Source organism: Psammomys obesus, unplaced genomic scaffold (assembly GCF_907164565.1).
Source record: "Psammomys obesus unplaced genomic scaffold, mPsaObe1.curated_primary_1811, whole genome shotgun sequence".
NCBI classification, from domain to species: Eukaryota; Metazoa; Chordata; class Mammalia; order Rodentia; family Muridae; genus Psammomys; species Psammomys obesus.
Genome location: NW_026595981.1, coordinates 24311447 through 24332506, shown reverse-complemented (window position 1 = coordinate 24332506; position 21060 = coordinate 24311447). Strand labels below are relative to the sequence as shown.

Here is a 21060-nt window from a genome sequence, read left to right as displayed (position 1 = left end):
CGGCCTTCAAGACAACTTCCGGCGGCGCAAAGTGAGCTCCGGTCGCACAGCGCCCCCAGAGGCGGGCGGAGGAACGCCTGCCAAAACTTGTGGTGGTGTCTGGTTGTGTACAAAGCTAATTTGCCAGGCTCTGATACTGAAATGTTCTCCCTCTAAAGGACAGTAACGTTTCGTTAACGCTAGCATCTATTCGACAAGTCTTCCTTTTCTTTCCTTGGCAGCACTATGTTATGACTGTAACCTAGGGTCTTATACATACTAGGCAAGTGCTCTTTGAACCTGGATTTTTGATTTTGTTTTTTTGAGACCGCATTTTTTCGTGTAGCTTTGACTATGTCCTCTCACTCCGTAGACCAGGCTGGCCTTCAGACTCACAGAGATCCACCTGCCTGTTTCCTGAGTGCCGGGATAAAAGGTCTTCAACACCACACTCGATAAATCTGGGATTTTTTTGAAGCCAGAGTAGATGCTCACATTTGTATCCCAGCACTTGGGAGAATGAAGTGATTTTGAGTTTGAAGACAACATAGTCTACACGGGGGGTTGGAGGGAAGCCTCAAGCATCTATTTTGTCTTGTCTGTGCCTTGTGTGGGGCCATATGCAAAGGAAAGGCTACAATTTAAACAGGATGATTGCCCCTAATCTAGAATAATCAGACAACCATACCAACAATTACAACAAACCATGATGAATGCTATTACTGAGGTGGGGTGCTATGGGCACGACAGAGGAGCATTTAACTTAGGGGCAACAGATAGCAAAGACAAGAAAGGAGAGGGGCATGTCTGTGTTCAAATCTGAAGGGCTAAAGAGGCCAGAGATTTCTAAAGCAGAGGAAATACAGCAAGAACCGTGCCATTTCTGCCGCTACAATCCCTGGGAGTTCAACACCGACTGAAGAGAGTAGCCAAGGAACAAAGATGTGTGGCAGGCCAGAGATCAAACTCACAGTAATAGAAAGCCATTGGTAGGTTTATACCAGGGAAATGAAATAATCCATCCACTTTTGCAAGGAAAGTCATTCTGTCAGAAGAGCCAAGGCTTGACAGAGGTGAGGCTGAGGGTCAGTTAAGAGACTATTGTAGTCTCAGAGTTTATTTATTTGCTTTTAATGGCAAGATTTTGGCATGAAAAGGAGATTTAGGGATGTGTGGCAGGAGATTCAAGAACTGTTGATGATAGACTGCAAGTCAAGAGCAATACTGAGGACTGCATGATTTACCCTCTGTTTCATGTGGTGGCCAGTTGAACAGATGGATATATACCAACATAAGATATTCAGGAAGAAATACATTTTTTTTTTTCTGTGGTTGAGAAGTGAGTGCAAGGCTCAATAAATGGGTTAAGGCAGTGGTTCTCACCCTATGGGTCATGAATTTTTTGGCAAACCTCTACCTCCAAAAATATTTTTTAATAATTTTTATTTTTTTAATATTAATGACAGGTTATTTACTTTGTATCCCAGTGGTAGCCCCCTCCTTAACTCCCTTCCAATCCCATCTTCCCTCCCTCATCTCCTCCCTGACCCTATCTAAGTCCTCTGGTAGGAAGGAAGACCTCCCCTTCTTTCATCTGACCCTAGTTTATCAGGTCTCATCAGGACTGGTTGCAATGTCCTCCTCTGGGCCCTAGCCACTGAATTCATGTCAGAGACAGTCCCTGTTCCCCTTACTAGGAAACCCCCTTGGATGCTGAGCTGCCATGGGCTACATCTGAGCAGGGGTTCTAGGTTATATCCATGCATAGTCCGTGGTTGGAGCGCCAGTTTCAGAAAAGACCCCTGTGCCCAAATATATTTAGTCTGTGTGCCTCTCCCGTCCAAAAATATTTACATTACGATTCATAATTGTAGCAAAATTACTATTATGAAGTAGCAACAAAAAATAATTGAGGGTCACTACAACATGAGGAACTGTACCAAAGGGTCACAGCATTTCTATCCACTGAGCCCCAACAATCAATCAGAGTCACTAGCAGGTGACCCCCCATGGGTTCAGCTCTCTCAGTAATGATAAAGACTTACAAAACAAGTTAGGACCTCCACACAGTTTTCCCTTAAGGGAAAGGGCCAACTGTATTAAAGGAGTTGGGGATGTAACTTTGGTAGAGGACCTAGCAGGCATGAAGCCCTGGGTTTTAGCTCCAGCACCACATAAAAACAGGCACAGAACCAGATGCCTGCAATGCCTACACATGACAGGCAGAAGCAGAACGTAAAAAACAAGTTGGTCCCTGAATTAGACTGTAGACTGTGAGCTGAGCCACAGGGCACAGGCAGGGCAGTTGGTGAGGTTTTTGCCACACCACGCCCAACCAGCAAAACAGTGCAGGTAAGGGCTGGATGACCCCTTCACTTCAGTGAACCTCAGCTACCATTCTCTATCCAGGGGCCCCTGTGGTTTCAGCTCTCTCAGTAATAAGGACCTACAAAACAGGTTAGGGACGGTCGCACGCAGTGCTGTTTAAACTCCACTGTCATCTTATTTTCGTTCTTTTTGGCTTTAAATTACAACCTCAAAGCCGTCTCTTCCTCCCATTTAACCTCAGAGGGCCTCAGCTTAATTCAACTCCACAACAACACTGTTGGGTATAGCAGCGGTACTACAAAGACGATTAAGCTGTCTTCCCGATGCAGACCGCATTTGGCCAGACAAGCGTGCTGGGTAGTTTACGAGGAAGTAGGAGTATAGGGGACACTAAGGAAAAGGGACCTCACCCCATGAGCTGCCTTATAAATCCCGGGGCAGGGGCTGGGGCGCCATGTCATCCTCTCTAGGCTTAACGCTGAGATGGCACTCCCAAGCGGCTGACATGAAAGCGGCCGCATAAAAGGGTCCGCGTCATTAGGGTGATGAAGCAGTTGGCGCTTGGAGATCCGTGAAGGATGAAAGGCGCAGGGTGAAGACGCCCTGCGTTCCCCTCGCTTGGCTGGGCAGGGCTTCCAGGCACCGATGAAAGCTGGGGACTGGGCTCAAAGTAGCTCTTCATGCCTTTCCGGGGAGGAAGCTGTGGACACACTCCAAGGTCGGGAAGGTAGTCGTCGAGGGCTCTTCCCCTCGAGAGCCTTCGGTGAGCCCATCTCCACACACCCGGGATTCCCAAGCCTCGCAGGAGACGCTCTAGGACTGCGAGTTGTTATGGCAACAAGGCGGTCAGGCTACTGAGGCAAGCCCAGGTCTAGAGAGGCAACATCCTTCTGTACCCTCCTCCCACCCACGGGGAAAGTGGCGCCCCCTACGCACAGGAGCCGCCCCTGGGCTCCGGCCCCAGCGCGGAGACCACCTTGGACCTCCAGGGATGGGAGGCCGCTCTGGCCCCAAGCGGAGCCTCTCGTTGGTAGACGGGCTCGCGGGAGTCCCTCTGGGCGCAGCGCAACCCAGCGGCTTGATGCTCCGACCGGAAGTACTCTTCACGGCCTGCCTCCCACCCGGCTCTCTGGTCCCGGCGGTAAGATGGCGGCTGCCGCGGAGTGCGATGTGGTAATGGCGGCGACCGAGCCTGAACTGGTGGAGGACGAAGAAGCAAAGAGGTAACCAAGGGCTAGAGTTATGGAGGAAGGGAGCTTGCAGCTCGTGGCTTGGGGAATGTCGACTCGGCAGCCCCCAAAGGTAGAGACGGTGCGTCTCCTCCTGCAGACAACCCCCCACCCCACACAGACTTCAGGGCCGGACTCGACAGAGACCCCCTGAAGGGGCACGCTTGGGGGGTCGGTTCTCCCCTTCTGCTTCCGCCAAGTGGGGAGCCGCGGCGTGGAGGGTGGCCTTGCTCTGCCGCGGAGAGAAAGGTCGTCCTCATGGTAGAGGCCGGGTCTCCGAGGGGGACTCTCAGAGCTAGGCTGCAGGGTGGGGGAAGCGTCGCGGCGGCGATGACGACTTCCTTAACATAGCCCCGGCCTCCGCCTGCTCTGGTTAACGTGTGCATTGTTATCTGTCCTCACTCTACGTCTCCAAGAGTCCTCATTCTCCTCCTCACTTCCTTTTCCTCGGTAATTACACTTAGTGGTCATTACTGTGGGCCCGAGGGGATGGTAAGCCGCAGCATTGACCATGGTCGCCCCCTGCTTACGGTAGAAGTTAAAAATGGATAGCCAGAAAGACGGAGGAGGAGCCTGTCTTCTTGCTGTACGGGTCAGACGCTTCTGCACCATTCTTCCCAAGACCGTTCCTGAACTCAAGGAGGACAGCTGTTTACATGCAGTTGGGACTGCTGGGCAGCCGCAGTATGCGAGCTTGCCAGTCTGGACTAGCCTAGGGAGCTGCTGAGTGAGTGGTTTTCTAGAACACTCTGTGAATTCTGGCACCAGCTAAGGACAGGTTTTTGAAGCGGGATTGGAACACAGTTGCGAGCGAGCGCTTGTTCTGATATCAAAGGTTAACCGAGTCCCTTATCGGTTGCAGATTAATTTGATCCTTTGTTTAGGGTGGACTGTACCGTGCCCTTAGTCTCCCTCCCGTGTGCTTCCTATGTTCATACCTAGCCTGGACGGGTATGTCTTCAGTCTGAATAATTTGAGATGGTGAGTGAATCAGTTCAGGAGATCTAGAAATCAGGATTCTGAGGGTTTTACTATCTCAGCTAGAAGTATAAGCGGGTACTCGGGGAGCCACGGTTAGTATTGTAGTTATCAGGTATATGGGCAGTACCCGATTTGGAAGCTGAGAGGCTTGACAACATGTGTTAGTTGATCCCTGAGACACCAGTCTAGTCTAGGCTCCTTCGTGTTGAGTTTCCGCAGGATTGCAGTGTTTAGAGTTAAGCTCACGTGTATCTTAAGGAATTGCAAAATGAGAAGGGAAGCCCCTCAATAAGAAAGAGCTTAAATTTATTTTACTTGTATTTGGAAAGAATTAGTGTGCTTCTCACTGCTATAAATAGGGACTTTGGCCATTTGTCACTTAGGGAATCTACCCAGCTCGGTGTAAATCTGCTGTAGAGAGTGTTCCTTGCTTGGATGTTAGGCAGGCCTTGCACTCAGAGAGCCATCCGTCTGTACACCATTGTGCTTGACTAGACTTCACTTCTGTGTCCCCTCTCTAAAGCAAACCCTTCTCCCTGAAATGAAATGAAACAGCTTTATAAAGAGAGTGTTTTGTCATAAATGGTGGTGAATGATCATGGGGAGATGTGGTGAGAAACTTGAAGACTGAACGTGGTGGCGCACATCTGTAATCCTCGCCCTTGGGAGACTGAGGCAGCAGAAAGAGCTAGAATTCATCAGTCTGGGTTTAACAGTAAGTTTTGTCTCAAAACAAAAACAAGCTAGACACGGTGGTGTGCACATAATCCAGCGCTTGGGAGGCAGAGGCAAGCAGAATAATATAAGTTCAAGGGCATCCCGGTCTGCACAGTTGGCTAGCCAGGGCTTCATGTTAAGAGAGAGAGAGAGAGAGAGAGAGAGAAAAAGAGTGTGTGTGATGGACAGAGAGACATAGAGGCAGAGAGAGAACATGAAACAGTAAACTAATATAATGTAGCCACATCATGTGAAGCATGATATGCATTATTAATTACCTTTTTTTTTGTCATTGATAGTAAAACATTTATCTACCACCGAATAGTGTACATATAAATAAAAGCCAAAAATGTGTTCCTTTTTTATTATATACTATACTGCCTGCATATGTGTCTGCATGCCAGAAGAGGGCACCAGATCTCATTATAGATGGTTGTGAGCCATCATGTAGTTGCTGGGAATTGAACTCAGGACCTTTGGAAGAGCAGCCAGTGCTCTGAACTGCTGAGCCATCTCTCCAGACCCCACAAAAATGCATTCTTAACAGGCATATGTTACATATAAAGAGAGTTTGCGTTTTAGACATACTAGAACTGATTATTCAGTTTTGTATGATCATTATATACCAGTTCTGTATGTACAAGAAAAAGAAAGTAACTTAAATTGCTTTGACCTCTGCTGTGGAAGGCATCCTTAGGAGAGTAGGCTATAGGATCTGTTGGTATGAAACTGTTGTTGATGTGGAATTTTTCCATTGAAGAAGGAGTTGAGATTTGGAAGTTTTGGAAGGAGGTGGTTTTACACTTTTCTCACTTCCTAGAATACTCCCTGCAGCCGTAGCAGCTGATGGAGAAGGACATCTCCTCGAAGCACCCCTTTATTGTCTGGCTAAGTCTTTCTGGTTACATCTTTCTACTCCCAGTTCACTTAGGAATACATCAGTCTATGAGTCCCTTGGGATGTTTTTGGGAAGCCAGCAGGAATCCGTCTTTCCTTACATCTTGGCTCTGACAAATCTTGCTTGCTACTAAATTGCCATAGTCCCACAGCAGGCAAGATGAGAGGAACTTCAAGACATGGACCTCATGAATCCCAACACTTCATGTGGCTGCATCTTATTTTGTTTTAATATGTCTGGAGAGAAAGAAACCTTAAGTGTTTGCACCTGTTAGTTTGTCACCCGTCTTTTCCCACAGCAACTAAGAAATGGAAGTAAAAGATGTGTTGAAAAGGTCCAGAGCAATCCAGGAAAGCGAAGCCTCCACCCACATGCGCATACATGCGCGTGCGCACAGCATACATACGCACTCTAAGGCCCACTGACAGTCACTTTGTTCCTTATTTCACTGTTTGCTCTTCTTTCTTGAGTGTTGAATATGGAAGCCATGTCTACTTCATTCTAGGTAGTCTAAGCTGAAATGTTAGCACACTCCAAAATAGAATTCTCTGTGTGAAAATTGCTTTTATATATTTAGTGAGAGGGAGAGAGCATGCACCCATGTGTGGGTGAGTATTTTGGAGGCCAGAGGACAAGAGCACAGCTTGTGGGAATTGATTCTCTACCATTTGGGATCCAGGGATTAAACTGAGGTTGTTTGTGGTAAGCATCTTTACACCTGCTGAGCCATTTTACTGGTCCCAAATTGTTCTTCTTTGTCTGCCATTTTTGTAGATAAGGGGTTAAAGTTCAGACATTTCAGCAGTTCACCAAGGCTTTTGATGTTCCTGGGAAGCTGCTGGATACGTTTTCTAATATGCATTGCCTGTCCTGAGTTAAAGGTCTCTGGTTATTGGTCTCTGTAGATAGCCTTTATTATGACATTCTAATGGATTTCAAGCAGGTCACCAGAGAAGAAGCATGTCTGTGTTTCATTCTGAATCTGCTGTGACTGGACATAGAATCAGGGAGCCACAGATTGGGAACTAAGACTTCCTTGCTTGCTTCCCTGAGATGATACTTCTTTTCTTTAGATTTAATTATTTTATATGTTTGAATGTTTTGCCTGCACGTATGTGTGCCTCCATGGAGCCCACATTGAGGGCATTGGATCCCTTGGAACTCTAGCTGCAGATGGTTGTGAGCTGCCATGTAGGTGATAGGACTGTCAGTGAGACTTAGAGTGCGTATGTATGCTGTGTGCGCGCGCATGTATGCGCATGTGGGTGGAGGCTTCTCTTTCCTGGATTGCTCTGGACGATCTCAACACACCTTTTACCTTCATTTCTTAGTTGCTGTGGGAAAAGACTGGTGACAAACTAACATGTCCTCTGTATCAACAAATGCTCTGAATCAGTGAGCCATTTCTCCAGCCCCAATGATCTGTTATTTACATATATTTTTATTTTATTTTGTCTGTATAGGTGTTTAGCCTGCATACATATCTGCATGCCAGGCGTGTGTAGTACCAGCAGAGGTCAGAATTGCCTTGAATGCCGTGGAACTAGAGTTACAGATGGTTGTAAGCCACCATTTGGGTGCTAGGGATTGAACTTGGGCCAGTGCTCTTAAACACTGAGCCATCTTTCCACTCCTGAGCCAGCATTTCTGTATCTGTTCTCATGCACACAACCATGAAAAAAGTTTCTCTTTCTTTCTTTTCTTTTTTCTTTCTCTCTTTCTTTCTTTCTTTCTCCTTCCTTCCTTCCTTCCTTCCTTCCTTCCTTCCTTCCCTTTCTTCCTTCCTTCCTTCCTTCCTTCCTTCCTTCCTTCCTTCCTTCCTTTCGTTTCTTGTTACACTTTGTATGTGTGTCTGTGGACCTGACTGTGATATCAGAAGACAACCTGTGGAAGTCAGTTCTCTCCTTCCAGCGTATGGGTTCCAGGGATTAAATTCAGATTGCCAGTCTTGGGGGCAAGCTGCTGTACCCACTGAGCCCTCTTGCCACAAAAGCCACTCTCCTTTTTTTCTGTTCTTCTTTCTTCCATTCTTTCTCTCTCCTACTCCTTTTTCTTTCTTTCTTTTTTTTTTTTTTTTTTTTCTTCTTTTTCTTTTTTCTTTAGCAAGGCCTTGTTACGTAGCTGTGACTGGCTTGAAACTTCCTGTGTGGACCAGGCTGGCTTCCAACTCAAAAGAGATGTGCCTGCTTTTGCCTCCGAAGTGCTGCCATTGGAAGAGCCTTTCCTATTAGGCTCTGTTACCTAGCAATCTTAATTCCTTTGTGGGTTAGAAATCTGTCTTTTATTTCTCCACACACATTGCTGAGTCCACACCTCAGGCTTTGTAGTAGTTATTTTTCTTCCACAGCTTTTTAAGTCCTTTTGAACTTCATAGCCTTACTTAACCAAAGAGTTGATGGGAATCTTCCCCCCCACTTCTCAACCTGATCAATGTTAGGAATTTGTTCACCTTCTTATAGAGTTCTAGGGCAAGAAGCTAGACATTTCAGTACGTCTAAAAGCAGAATTCTGATATCTTTGACTTTGAAGTCAAATGAATGAGGAACACTTCAAGTTGGTATGCTTTAAGTATGGCTCAGAGGTAAAGAAATGGGAGATAGAAGAAATGAGTTATGGCTAAAGAAGGGGATAAATTTAGGAATACAGAATCCTGAATATAGCAAATTATTTGAACAACCCTGATATTAATGGAGAAATTGTTAAATAGTCATTAATGGAACAGGAAGAAGATAGGAGGTCCCTTTTCCTTAATGTAGTTCAGATTCCTACATTAACCAGTATTGAGTAAACTGAACAATTTTAGGGAAATGCTGGGCCAAGTGAGTGGCAGTTGTTCTAGTGCCTAGTCACCTGCCAACAGCAGGAATTCTGATTGGCCTGAAGCCTAGCCCTGTCCATTACAGCCAATCAGGGCTTAGCTTAGTCATGGAAGTTGGTATTTAAAAAGGATTGAGTACTGGAAGCCTGCCTTTGCTTTCTTGCTCTAGGACTTTAGAAGGCTGGAGAACAAGGACTGGCTTCTGCCTCGGTGCCTTATCTCCTGATACAAAGTCCAGTTGAGAATTCCTTAGTCCCTTCTTTCACTAATGTTTCCTCCTCATTCTCCAGTGCCGAGTGATGTGGAAGTTACGTAGACAACGGTCCAGGTATTCTTTGAAGCTGAACTTCAGCAGTAGGAACAGGGTTCAGAGTGGTTTTTACAGGCGCCGTTCTTTCTACTGGCGTGACAGTTGACAGTTGAGCTTTCTCTCCCCAGGCAGATAGAAACTGTAGTTCTAATTTTACACAATGATGGGCAGAAGTGTGCGTGGATGGGCTTTTGAGAGTGACGGTGTGGGGTATAGGACTTTTCAGGTTCTATATGAAGCCCTGCTCTCTTGGTGTGTGACGTGTATGGGGAAACTAGGTTATCAAATAAGCAGTATTGACCATCTCTTCTGAAGCAGTTACTTCTGAGGACAGTGTGAGGGATGAGCAGGACTCTGTTGTATTTTCTGCCTGAAAGTTCCTGCTTGGGCAGTTTACCCTGAGAGAGTTAAGCTGCCTGTTGAATTGAGGACCCAAGAGGACTTCGTGTAAGTGCCACCACAACATCCTTCCTGCCCCTCTGGTTTCCATATCTACCTTCCATATCTTCCACACCATCAGGAAGCAGCAGCCCACCCCACCCCAGCTGTGTGTGTGTGTGTGTGTGTGTGTGTGTGTGTGTGTGTGTGTGTCTGTCTGTCCCGAGGCTCAGCAGCAGGTGTCTTCTGGAGCCATCTTGTCAGCCCTGGAAGCAGCCTTTTCTTAATTATGGTTCCTTAGTGTGTGTGTGTGTGTGTGTGTGTGTGTGTGTGTGTGTGTGTGTGTCTGTCCCGAGGCTCAGCAGCAGGTGTCTTCTGGAGCCATCTTGTCAGCCCTGGAAGCAGCCTTTTCTTAATTATGGTTCCTTAGTTCTAGACTGTTGAGGGATGCCACTGTCTCCATCAGGATGAGATGTTACCAGAGCTGTTAGGATCAAGCCTGGGCCCTGGCATTGCTAATAGCTGAACTCTGCCAGCATCTTCACTTGTCCAGTTAAAGAGACAGGTCACAGTAAAGAGCAGAGAAAAGGACGTTTATTCAGTGCAGCCTTATTGGAAAGAAGGGCAGGTAAAGAAGTTCAGAGACCCCATTCCACCACCACCCCAGGTCCATCAGGTTGAGATCTGAGGTTTAGATTTAAATGGAGGGCAAGAGATATCCATAACTAAGGAGTCCTGGGTAAGGCATGGTTTGTCCCAAAGCTGACCCATCACTGTCTGGGTGCCAGTCTCTGCTACAAAGTAATCTGACCTCTGAGAGAAAGTTTCTCTTCTGGCTGGCACTAAGCCTTAGCCTATTCCTTCCCACAGCATAGGATTCCCGGGGGGATTCCAATCCATGGGAACATATTTCAGAAAATAGTCTAATAGCTATCAGGAGGGGTGCAAGTATCTTTAGACTATCCCCATTCCTGTGGGGATGTCTACATTGTCTTAGAGAGGAGGACCAAAAAGTGGAAGGTGGATTCAGGGATATTTGAACATCAGCCTCAGGCTAACACTTAAAAGCTCAATGACTTGTGCTCTCAGGGTGATTTCAGAAAGGCTCATTACTCTGAAGCGGCCTTAGAGTCTGCTCTCCTCCTCCCAAGGGTATGTAAAGAAGAAGAAGCAAATGTCAGAACACTCTTACGCCTGTTAGTTAAGGTACAGACCTCACGATGAGGTGGCTGTTTCTTTGACTGACCATATGCTGGCAGGGATGGGATTTCTGTCAAGATTGGGTCTGCTTCCCCTCAGACCTAGCCAGCTCCTGCCAGTGCCTGCCTCATGTCCTTCCCTCTTCCAGCAGTAGAGAGTGCTGTTGACTTACTTGTGTAGACTTCACAGCTCCCCTTGATGTACTTGGCCCGCCTAATGTACTCTGCCCCCATCGAGGTTTCTCCTTGAGTGTCCAGAGTACATTTTGACTCAAATGTTGAGTCTTCATCTTTGTCTTCCACCTTTCCCCTTTAGGAATAGGAGATTGTTTTTGAGTTTTTACTTTTTGAGACAGGTTTTACTGTATAGCGCAGGCTGGCCTAGAACTCACTATATAGTGCAGGCTGGCCTTGAACTCTGCAGCAGTGTGTCTGCTTCAGCCTCCTAGGTGCTGGAATTCTGGGTGTAAACCACCACATCTAACTAAGAAGTTGTTTTAGTTGTGCTGTAAAGTGAAAATGGGGTTGCTGATGGTTCTCTCCCAGTGTCCCACTCTGCCAGCTGCCTGACACCAAAAACCCATCTCGCTGCATCTCTACTGAGCCTGGAAAAAAAAAAATCTTAATTATTTAAAACACAAGGATTTGATCCCCTGGAGTAAGAAGAAAGCACTATAAAGAACCTTGGGATTTAAAAAGAAAAGAAAGGAAGGTAGACAGCTAATGGGTAAAGGGAGCTGGGCTGCCTGGTAGCTTTGCAGTGCCTGGAGCTCATGCAAGTGCTCGCCCCTCCTCTACCTGGTTAGAAAGTACCCAGCACACAGGACCTTGAAGGTACTGCAGGATTTACAAACTTTTTCACAAATCATGTGGCTTTCACTTACATATATGAATGTAAATTGAAATTTTATTTATAGGTTAGAATTTATTTATTTTGTAAATATTTTAAAGAAAAAAATAGTGACTTGCCTATGGGCAGGATGGGATTGACATGAGGCTATTGGACTCCTGTTACTTTATTCTCATGAAGGTCAGAGAGAGTACAACATGAAACAGGCCTTGTGACATGCCATTGGGGACAAGAGGTCTGGGGAAGGGGGAGGAGGAAAGAATTTCTACTCTGAGCCTGGCCAAGATCCCGTAAATTCTGTCGGGTGGAGGGCATTGCTAGAACAACAAGCCGCTAGTAAATTTGACTGAGTAGAAGAAACAAGTGCTGCAGTCGAGAGCAAGGTAACATTGTAGATTTGGTGAACACATGGAGACTCTTCATTTCCAGGCATGTCCCAGCAACCACCAGAGAAAGGGAAAGATCACCCCCCAACCCCGCCCCCAAGTTTTTTTCTAAAATCAAAGGCTTCCGAACACTTCTTTACTCTAAGAAAATTAAAGCATTTTGTCCTTAGTTTTAATTTTAGCAGAACTAGATTTTTTTTCTGTATAACAATGTTAACTGAGAATTGGAGTTTTCTTTTGGAGCTTTTGGTTTCATCAATAAAGAACATAAAAACAGAGTCAGGAAAGCTTTAAGTTTGAGAGAGAAACCATAGGTTAGGCAGATGTGCACAAGGTAGGCAAGATATAAAATACAAATCTCTGAAGCTAGCTGAGCGTGGTGACCCACACCTTTAATCCCAGCACTCAAGAGGCAGAAACAGGGGGATCTCTGAGTTTGAGGCCAGCCTGGTCTACATTTTCCAGGATAACCAGGGCTATAGAAAGAGACTGTTTCAAAAAACAAAACAAAAACAACAACAAAACAAAAACAACAACAAATCTCTGGAGCTCCCAAGAAGAGGGAGCCAAGTACTTAAAGTAAAAGTCTTACAGTTTTTGTCACACAAAAGTATTTCCTGGGTTACAAGCGTTGCACAGTAGTTTCCATGCAATGGCTGACATGATTTATTTTTCCTCCCTTCGGAAAAAAAATATCTTAAAATGATTCACCTGATGAAGAGACTTAACCCTAGGGGCTGGAGAGATGGTTTAGTGGTTGACAGTACTCCGTGAATAAAAGCACCAGCTGCTTTTCCAGGGTCAAAGGTCAAGCACCCAGATGGCAGCTCAGAACTGCCTATAACTCCAGTTACAAGGGAGGGCATCAGATACACAGGTTACACATGCAGATAAAAAACACCTTTACACATTAAAAACTTAATTTAAAAAGTTTGTATGCGGGCTGGATAGATGGCTCAGTGGTTAAGAGCACTGTCTGCTCTTCCAAAGGACCCGGGTTCAATTCCCAGCACCCACATGGCAGCTTACAACTGTCTGTAATGCCCATTCCAAGGGACCTGATAATGTACATAAAATAAGGATAAATTAAAAAAAAAGTTTGTATGCGTGTGGGTATGTATATGTGTGGGTATGTATGCGTGTGTGTAAATTATTTTTGTGTGAATATATGTTTGTGGCACACATGGAAGTCAGAGGACAACTTTGGGGAGTCAGTTTTCTCTTTCCACCGTGTGGGTCAAACTCAGGCTCTGTGGCAAGTGTCTTTACCCCAGAGCCAGCCTGCTAGCCTAAGGAGGTTTTTCAAAAAGCCACCCAGTGTATGTAGCATCTGACAGAGGCTGACTGAAATTTTTAAATGACTCTGTAATTGCTAAAAAGCTTAACCGGCTGACCTAAGGCAGAATTGCCTCAGCGTCTATCTTGGAGGTATTTGGAAAGAAAGTGGACATTTTTATAGGACATCTGAGTTAGGGTATGTCACACTGCCAACTGTGGTGTTGTAATGTAGTTTTAATTCAGTAAGTTGCAAATGTGCAAAGTTGGCTGGGGGTCGCTAGCCCAAGTTGTCTGATTTGATCACAATGCCCTGCTAATCCTCATATAATGCCAAGTGATTCCTTGACACTACTTGTGGGAATAATTAGTAGCAGCAGATTCAGAGAGAGTATACCTACAAGCTCAGACACATAGGTCTTAACAGATGCACACTGTGGAAGAATGGGTTTTCAAGGCTGCAGTTTCCTGGCTGGTGAGAAAAAACAAAACACATTTTAAAACAGCAATGCTTACTAAGAAAACTATGTTCTGCTTGCCCACCTTTCTCAGGAAAGGTGCTTATCTGTGGGTGACTATTTGAATGCATAAAGAGAATTTGCTTGCAGCCTGACAGTGGTGGCACACATCTTTAATCCCAGCATTGGGGAAGCAGAGTCAGATGGATCTCTCTGAGTTTGAAGCTAGCCGGGTCTGTATATTTTGAGCCCCAGGCCAGTCAAGGCTACATAGTGAGACCCTATCTCAAAAAAAGTTTGCTCGTGTGTGTGTGTGTGTGTGTGTTTGTGTGTGTGTGTGTGTGTGTGTGTGTGGTGGGTTGGGGTGGGTTGGGTTGGGGTGGCAGCCATAGCATCAGTATGGAAGTCATGGGTCAACTTGCAGGGATTGCTTTTCTCCTTCCATCATGTAGGTCCCATGGATTGAACTTGGTAGTCAAGCTTGGTGGTATGTATCATTCATCACCAGATGAGCCACCTTACTGGCCCTGTGTTTTGGTTGTTAGTGGTTTAAGTCAGAATCATTCCCAGCATCCTTGTTTAATCAGAGCTCCTGTGCTTATATTTCCCAAGGATTGCGTGGGAGATTGAATAAGCTCATTTTATGTAGCCTGATGTTGCAGGCCTATAACCCCCAGCTGTCTGAGTGGCCAACCTGGGCAGTTAGTGAGAATCTGACTCTTACAAGTATAAGGAAAAGTCTTTATATAGCTCAGTGCTACAATATTTTAGTTCCCAGTAAGAAAATAAGGCATTTTCTAAACATTGCATGATACAGACAAGTGTTGAATTGAAATAACTATGTTGTACTTCATAAATAACTAGTTATATCAATAAAATACTTAAAAAGTAAAAATTTCAAAGGCAGACCAAAAAAACCCCAACAACATAGGCTGGACTATGCATGTGCATGAAGCCTGAGTTCAGTGTAGTGCGCCTGCCTGTGACCCCTCAGGAGGTCGGGGTAGGGGACCAAAGTTCAGGGTCATTCTTGACTTTGTATTTACTTATTTATAGTTTTTCTTTCTGTGTAGCCCTGCCTATCCTGGAACTTGCTCTGTAGACCAGGCTGGCCTTGAACTCACAGAGCTCCAACTGCCTCTGCCTCTCGAGTGCTGGCACTTACGGCATTGCGTCACTACTGCCCGTCCTTTGTAGTGAATTTGAGGTTAGTGTGGGAAAAACCAGACGAAGCAAATGAAAATAAGGAACCTACAAAGGCCTCTAGAAGTTCTGAGACCAATGCAGGCAGTCACTGCGGTGCATCGCTGTGGTGTGTCACTGCTGCTTCCTTTGCAGGAAGACAAGTGGAAAGCTCGCCGAAGCATTGTCACAGAAGGCCCGGGCAGTGCTGTTCTTGATTGGAACCACGTGAGAGTGTGAAAACACAGGAGGTGTTTTATAGTTGTTAACACCATCAGGCTAGTTCTGGATATGGCTATTTTGCTTTAATATTTTAGGTTTTATTCTGAACTTAATTTTGGATGTTGTTATTTTGTCTTCTTGAGCCAAGATTTCTCTAGATACCCCTGATTGGCCTTGAACTCCCTATATGTGGACCAGGCTAGCCTCAGACTCACAGAAACCCACCTACCTTTGCCTCCTGGGCACTGCAAATTTAATTTGTACCCATAGAAAACAATTTCATTCTTCCTTTCTCTATACTGACATGTTTTAGCAGGTACATGCAGAAACCTCATTTAGTTATCAAATGCATTAAGAACCCTGGCAGCAGTGACAGATGCCTCCCTCAGATTGCCCTCAGTTCCTGTGTTAACCAGCTCTTTTCCTTTTCCAGTACCGTTTCTTTGACATCTCCTCCTGCAGTCACTTTGCTCGTAAGGAGAGCTTGAACAGCTTCAGCTCTTCTCAGACTCCTAAGCAGGACTCGAATTACTTAGCTCTGGAATTGTTCCTGGTGCAGCCCTAACGGATTCCGAGGGTTAGGCCCGCCATTATGGCTTCTGTGTTTGGGATGCTCTTCACTTAGGACATGGGACCTGGATACAAAAATAAACATTCTGCCTAAAAGCACCAAGTGCCTAAGTCTGTTGTCTAGGCAGCTGCTAACCAGCTACATTTCTATAAAAATAAGTCCTTTTCATGAAACTGTGGGAATAGCTAATTCTGGCCTGATGTGCAGTGTGAGGTTAAAAGCATGGCAACATGTCACAACACAATTCTTGTTCTTTTTGCTGTGGGCTGACTCTACATTGCTTGCTTTGTTTGCTCTAGAATGGAATCTACTCACCATTTATTAAAATAAAATGTGTTTCTTGGGGGAGGCAAAGTCCAGTTCACTGGGTCTTGCATCTTAAAGAGAAAGGAGCTCCACTCTCGACTGACTGTTAGGGATCCCGATTTCAGTCCTGGGACATATTTTTCATACCAGAGCTTGTTTGTGTCTTAGTTTAAATACATTAAAGTGTCAGTATCACAGAAGTAAGCATTAGAAAGCTTAAGTAGTAGACTTTGGATTTTGACAAACCCGGTCACTCCCTTTCATTGGGCAATCTACTTCAACTCCAGTTTCTTGGGGGAGGGAGCCCGTGAAACTTAGTTGCCTAGTTGTGCATGGAAAGTACCTACCTGAAATACCTGTACATGATTTCTACTGAAATCACTGTTTGGGTTCCTGTTAGAAGCCAGCAGTGCCCTCAGGCTCCATGGGAACGGTGTTGAAGAAAGACCACCATTCAGTAGCTCTAGGTCCTGTCACTTGTCACTAGTAAGCCTGGTGCTGCTGGCACAGTATCTGGGTGCCTTTGGTTTCCTCAGGGAGCTGGCTATTCTTAGTCACTGCTGACTAAAAAGAAGCTACATTCTAGTTTCAGATTGGTCAGTATCTACTCCAGAGTTCAATACGTTTTTTCAAAGTGGTTTTTCTGAGCTTCTGGAAGTTCAGGGGAAGCCCTTGGAATCTCTTGTCATGTCTGTTCTTAAAACATAAGCTTTTCCTAGAGTTTAATGTGCATTGGTGTTTGGCCTGCGTATATGTCTGTGAGAGTGTCGGATCCCCTGAAATTTGAGTTATAGACAGTTGTGAGCTGCCATGTGGGTGTTGGGAATTGTACTAGGTTTCTCTGGAAGAGCAACCAGTGCTCTAAACCTCTGAGCCACCTCTCCAGTCCTTTTCCTAGAGTTTTTATAGCACTCTGCTTAATTTATGTTTAAAGAAATTTTATGTATTGCATTGAAAGATTTCAGTTGATTCTTAGTCCTGCAGGTGAGGGAGGTTATTCCTGGGTTCTTTTAATAGCTGGTGGCCTTTTTATAACATTGCAACAGTTGGTATAATAAGATTTTCAGGCAGATTTCCACCCAGCACAGTTTAAATCTGTCAACATTAGTAGGTCACCCATTTTCCTTCTCCTTTCTTCTAGCAGTCTCTTCATGCTAGTGGAGCTTCCCAGGACAGTGTTGGGGAAGTACAGAAAAGGGAGGGCAGCTTGTGCCAGTTTGTAGTTTAAAATTTGTAAGAAACGAATCACAAATCTCTCCTGTGCTGTGTCACAGAGTCAGGCTACAATTCCCATATCATGACCAGTGTTAACTGTTGCTGCTGCGGATGTGGCTCAGAGGCACAGTGCCTTCCCAGCTTGTACTGGACTTGATCCCCAGTACCAAAGGGGCACACCAACAACTATGACTTTTGTCTCTCCTCCAGGCAGCCCTGAATTTATTTCCCTTTTGTATATGTGGCAGATAGGAAAGGAGACAAAGTTTTTAAAAGAAGCATGCTTAGACACTCAGTTATGCTGCAGTAAAGAGACATCTTTGTCATTGGAGTTGGGAAGTATAATGTTTTGAGTACTTTTTTTTTTCTCTCCCTCCTAGACAGGATTTTATTATGTATCCCTCACTGGCTTGGAGCTTCTATGTGCTATTAGACCAGGCTGGCCTCAAAATCACAGAGCTCCACCTATCTCTGCCTCCTGATTGCTGTAATTAAAGATGTGCACTACCACACCCAGCTGCTTTGGGATACTTTTGATAGACATTTCTGGTTTGCTGTTTTGTTGTGTCTTGACTTGAACCCAGCCAGTGGGTGGATGGTGAAAAGGTCAGCTAGCACCACACAGATGAACATGGTGGGAAGAGGGAACACTGGGAGATAAGTACTTCCTGCAGTGTTCCGAGTCTCTGCTATCACAGCTCCATCTTCTCTCTTATGCACCAATATGCTTTTCACTCCTTTGTCACATGCTTTCCACTGTTCTTCCAGTGACGAGGGGGGAAAACACTTTTCAGAAGACTAAATTATTAAGAGTCTTAAGGCTGTGTCCCATTTCATATTGAGAAATTCCACTGCCCCCAGTGGAATTACCTGAAAATGTTTCTCCTAGAAGTTGCAAATAAAGAAGCATCATAGTTTATAATCCTTGCACTTGGGAGGCTACAACAGAATTGCCACAGAGTCAAGGCTACATGGTATGACACTGTCTCAAACCCAGCCCTTCAAAAAACAGGACCAAGGGGCCTGGAGAGATGGCTCAGTGGTTAAGAGCACTATCTGCTCTTCCAAAGGTCCTGAGTTCAATTCCCAGAGACCACATGGTGGCTTATACCCGTCTGTAATGAGATCTCATGCCCTCTTCTGTTATGTAGGCATGCATGCAAGCAGAGTACTGTATAACTAATAAACAAACAAATCGTTTTTAGAAAAAACAGTAGTTGTGATTTAACTGGAAATGTCAGTGTTGGCTTTCAGTGGCTCACTTAGAAAGCATGTGTGTAGTGCACACAAGGTCCTGAGTTTGAGCTCTTAACAGAGAGGAAAAGGAAAATGAGCTTATGAAGAATGTTGGAATGTCTAAATGTCTCACTCTAGACTAGGAAACAAGCAAGATGAAAGGCTACAGCATGAAGTAGTGTTATTTTTGTTGTTGTTACTCTTTCAGTGGTGTTTTTTATGTGTTATAAGTGTTTTGCCTACGAGTATGGATGTGCACTATTTGTGTTCCTGATGCCTTCAGAAGTCAGAAGAGGACATCGGGTCCCCTGTAGCTGGGGTTACAGATAGTTGTGAGCTACCATGTGGGTGCTGAGAATTGAACCCAGGTCCTCTAGGAGAACGTCCTCTGTGCTATCTCTCCAGCCCCAGGTTTGGTTTCTTCTGAGTAGATCTGAAGTAACAAAGATGTCCCCAAACTTGACACGTTACCAGGATTGAAATTCCGATGTCCTGACTGTATATCCCAAGTGCTAGGATTGCAGGCGTTTGACACCTGGCAGGTTTTGTTTTATCGTGTTCAGTCTTGCTCTGTAACCCACGCTGGCCTGGAACTACTATGTAGCACAGACTAGCCTCAAAATCACAGCAGTCCTGTCTCAGCCTCTCCAAATTGTAGATTTCAGGTGTGAACCACCATACCCAGCTGAAAGCAATTTTCTTGATTTAGTTTGAATGTCTCTGCATAGATAGTGAATGGGTTGCATTATTTCAGTAAACCTACTTTGGGTCCATCAGATTGTTGGACAGATCTATAAATTAATTCATTATCACACTAACTTGAAGCTTGGCTCTAGACCTAAGACTGTCCTGTGAGACCATTCCTGAAGAATAGTAATGTGATTCTCCTTTTTCTTTTCAGGAAAGCAGAATCCTTCAAGGAACAAGGGAATGCATACTATGCTAAGAAGGACTACAACGAAGCTTATAACTATTACACAAAAGCCATAGGTGAGAAGGACCTGGTCATTACAGTAGACACAGTCATTTGCCAGGCACTGTTGTAAGTGGCTGCTGCCTAGCAAGTACTTCTTCAGCCTCGTGTAGTGGTGCTCGCTTTTAATCTCAGCACTGGGGAGGCAGAGGCAGGCAGATCTCTGTGAGTTTGAGGACAGCCAGGGCTACACAGAAACCCTGTCTCGAAAAACAAATGAGCAAAAAGAAGCAAGCACTTTTACTGAGCTGGTGGGCTCATGGCTCACTTGTCTCCCGGTCAGTTCTTTTCCTAGCTGAGATGTCCGACACAGGTATCTCATTGTTGGTGCTTCCTTCTCTACCTTAGGGAGTGGCCATTGAGGATAAAATTGAGTCTTATCTCTATGCTCTTAATATGCCAGCATGTTTTATTTATTTTTAACACCAGTTCCTGTAGACCAGCATTGAACTTGCTTATAGTTGAAGATGACCTTGAACATAACACAGCATTGAACTCACATAAATCTCACAAACATGCCTAAGCTCATTGGCCTCCCTGCCCCCAAAAGACAGTTGGCGCACTTCAAAGCCATAACTTTTAAGATTTATTTATTATGTATGCAGTGTTCTGCCTGCATGTACACCTGCACTCCAGAAGAGGGTCTCATTATAGATGGTTCTGAGCCACCCTGTGGTTGCTGGGAATCAAGACCTTTGTAAGAGCCAGTGCTCTTAACTTCTGAGCCATCTCTCCAGTCCTCCAAAGCCATAACTTTTTGTTGTTGGTATTGTGTTGTGTTGTGTTGCTTGGGGTGAAATCAGACGTTTCTGGCGTTCCTGCGTAAAAATGCTCTACACTTGTACTACAGGCCAGCCCCTAAAAAGCCGTAACTTTTAAAACTGGAAAACACATGTTTTCCAGTGACCTAAGAGAAAGTTGCATACAGTCCAGGGTTTCAACTTGCTCTCTACTCCCTATTTTACCTTCGAACCTTTTATTTATTATGTTGTTGTTGTTGTTGTTGTTGTTGCTGGAGAGTGCATGTGTGCAAGTGCAGTCCCTGCCCTAGCACGCGTGTGGAAGTCGGAGGATAACCTGCTGGAGTCAGTTGCTTCCTTCAGCCAGGTGAACGATGTGGAATCTAACTTGGGACATCAGCCTTGATGACAAGTGCCTCTACTTGCTGGGGCTGGCCCTGTTTGTTCTCTAAGTTAACTTTATCTTCAAAACAAAAGACTTGGAAATAAAAAGACATACTGAAATTAACCGGACCCTACAGTTAGGTGAGCATTCTGAAGCTGTGGAGTGTCACATTAGAGTGTACACTTTTACTGTCAAATACATTTTTAATGCACTTACCTACCACCAAAGCCAAAAATCTCCATGACAGAAGTATTTCTAGAAAAACAATTAGCTTTATGTTCTCTTTTATAACTCATGTCTGATATCTGCATTCAGTCTTTACTCATGCCCAAATATTTACCTTTTCTTTCTATTCTGTTTTCTGCATGTTACACTATAGCTTCATGTACAGTTGTTTACACATATACATAATAGCCTAGGATCT

General features: G+C 44.9%; 1 protein-coding gene across 2 annotated transcripts in view; it reads left to right on the top strand.

Annotated features, from left to right (window-relative positions):
• Nucleotides 1-3412: 3412 nt before the first annotated feature.
• Dnajc7 (DnaJ heat shock protein family (Hsp40) member C7) overlaps nucleotides 3413-21060 on the top strand; it is a 36975-nt gene continuing 19327 nt past the window's right edge. The window contains exons 1-2 of one of the 2 annotated variants that reach the window (XM_055619668.1): nucleotides 3413-3530; nucleotides 19440-19528. In XM_055619668.1, coding sequence (XP_055475643.1) covers nucleotides 3454-3530; nucleotides 19440-19528 — 166 coding nt within the window. In that variant the 5' untranslated portion in view covers nucleotides 3413-3453. The remainder of the gene's footprint in view (nucleotides 3531-19439; nucleotides 19529-21060) is intronic. The other variant, XM_055619669.1, reaches the window with a different exon arrangement.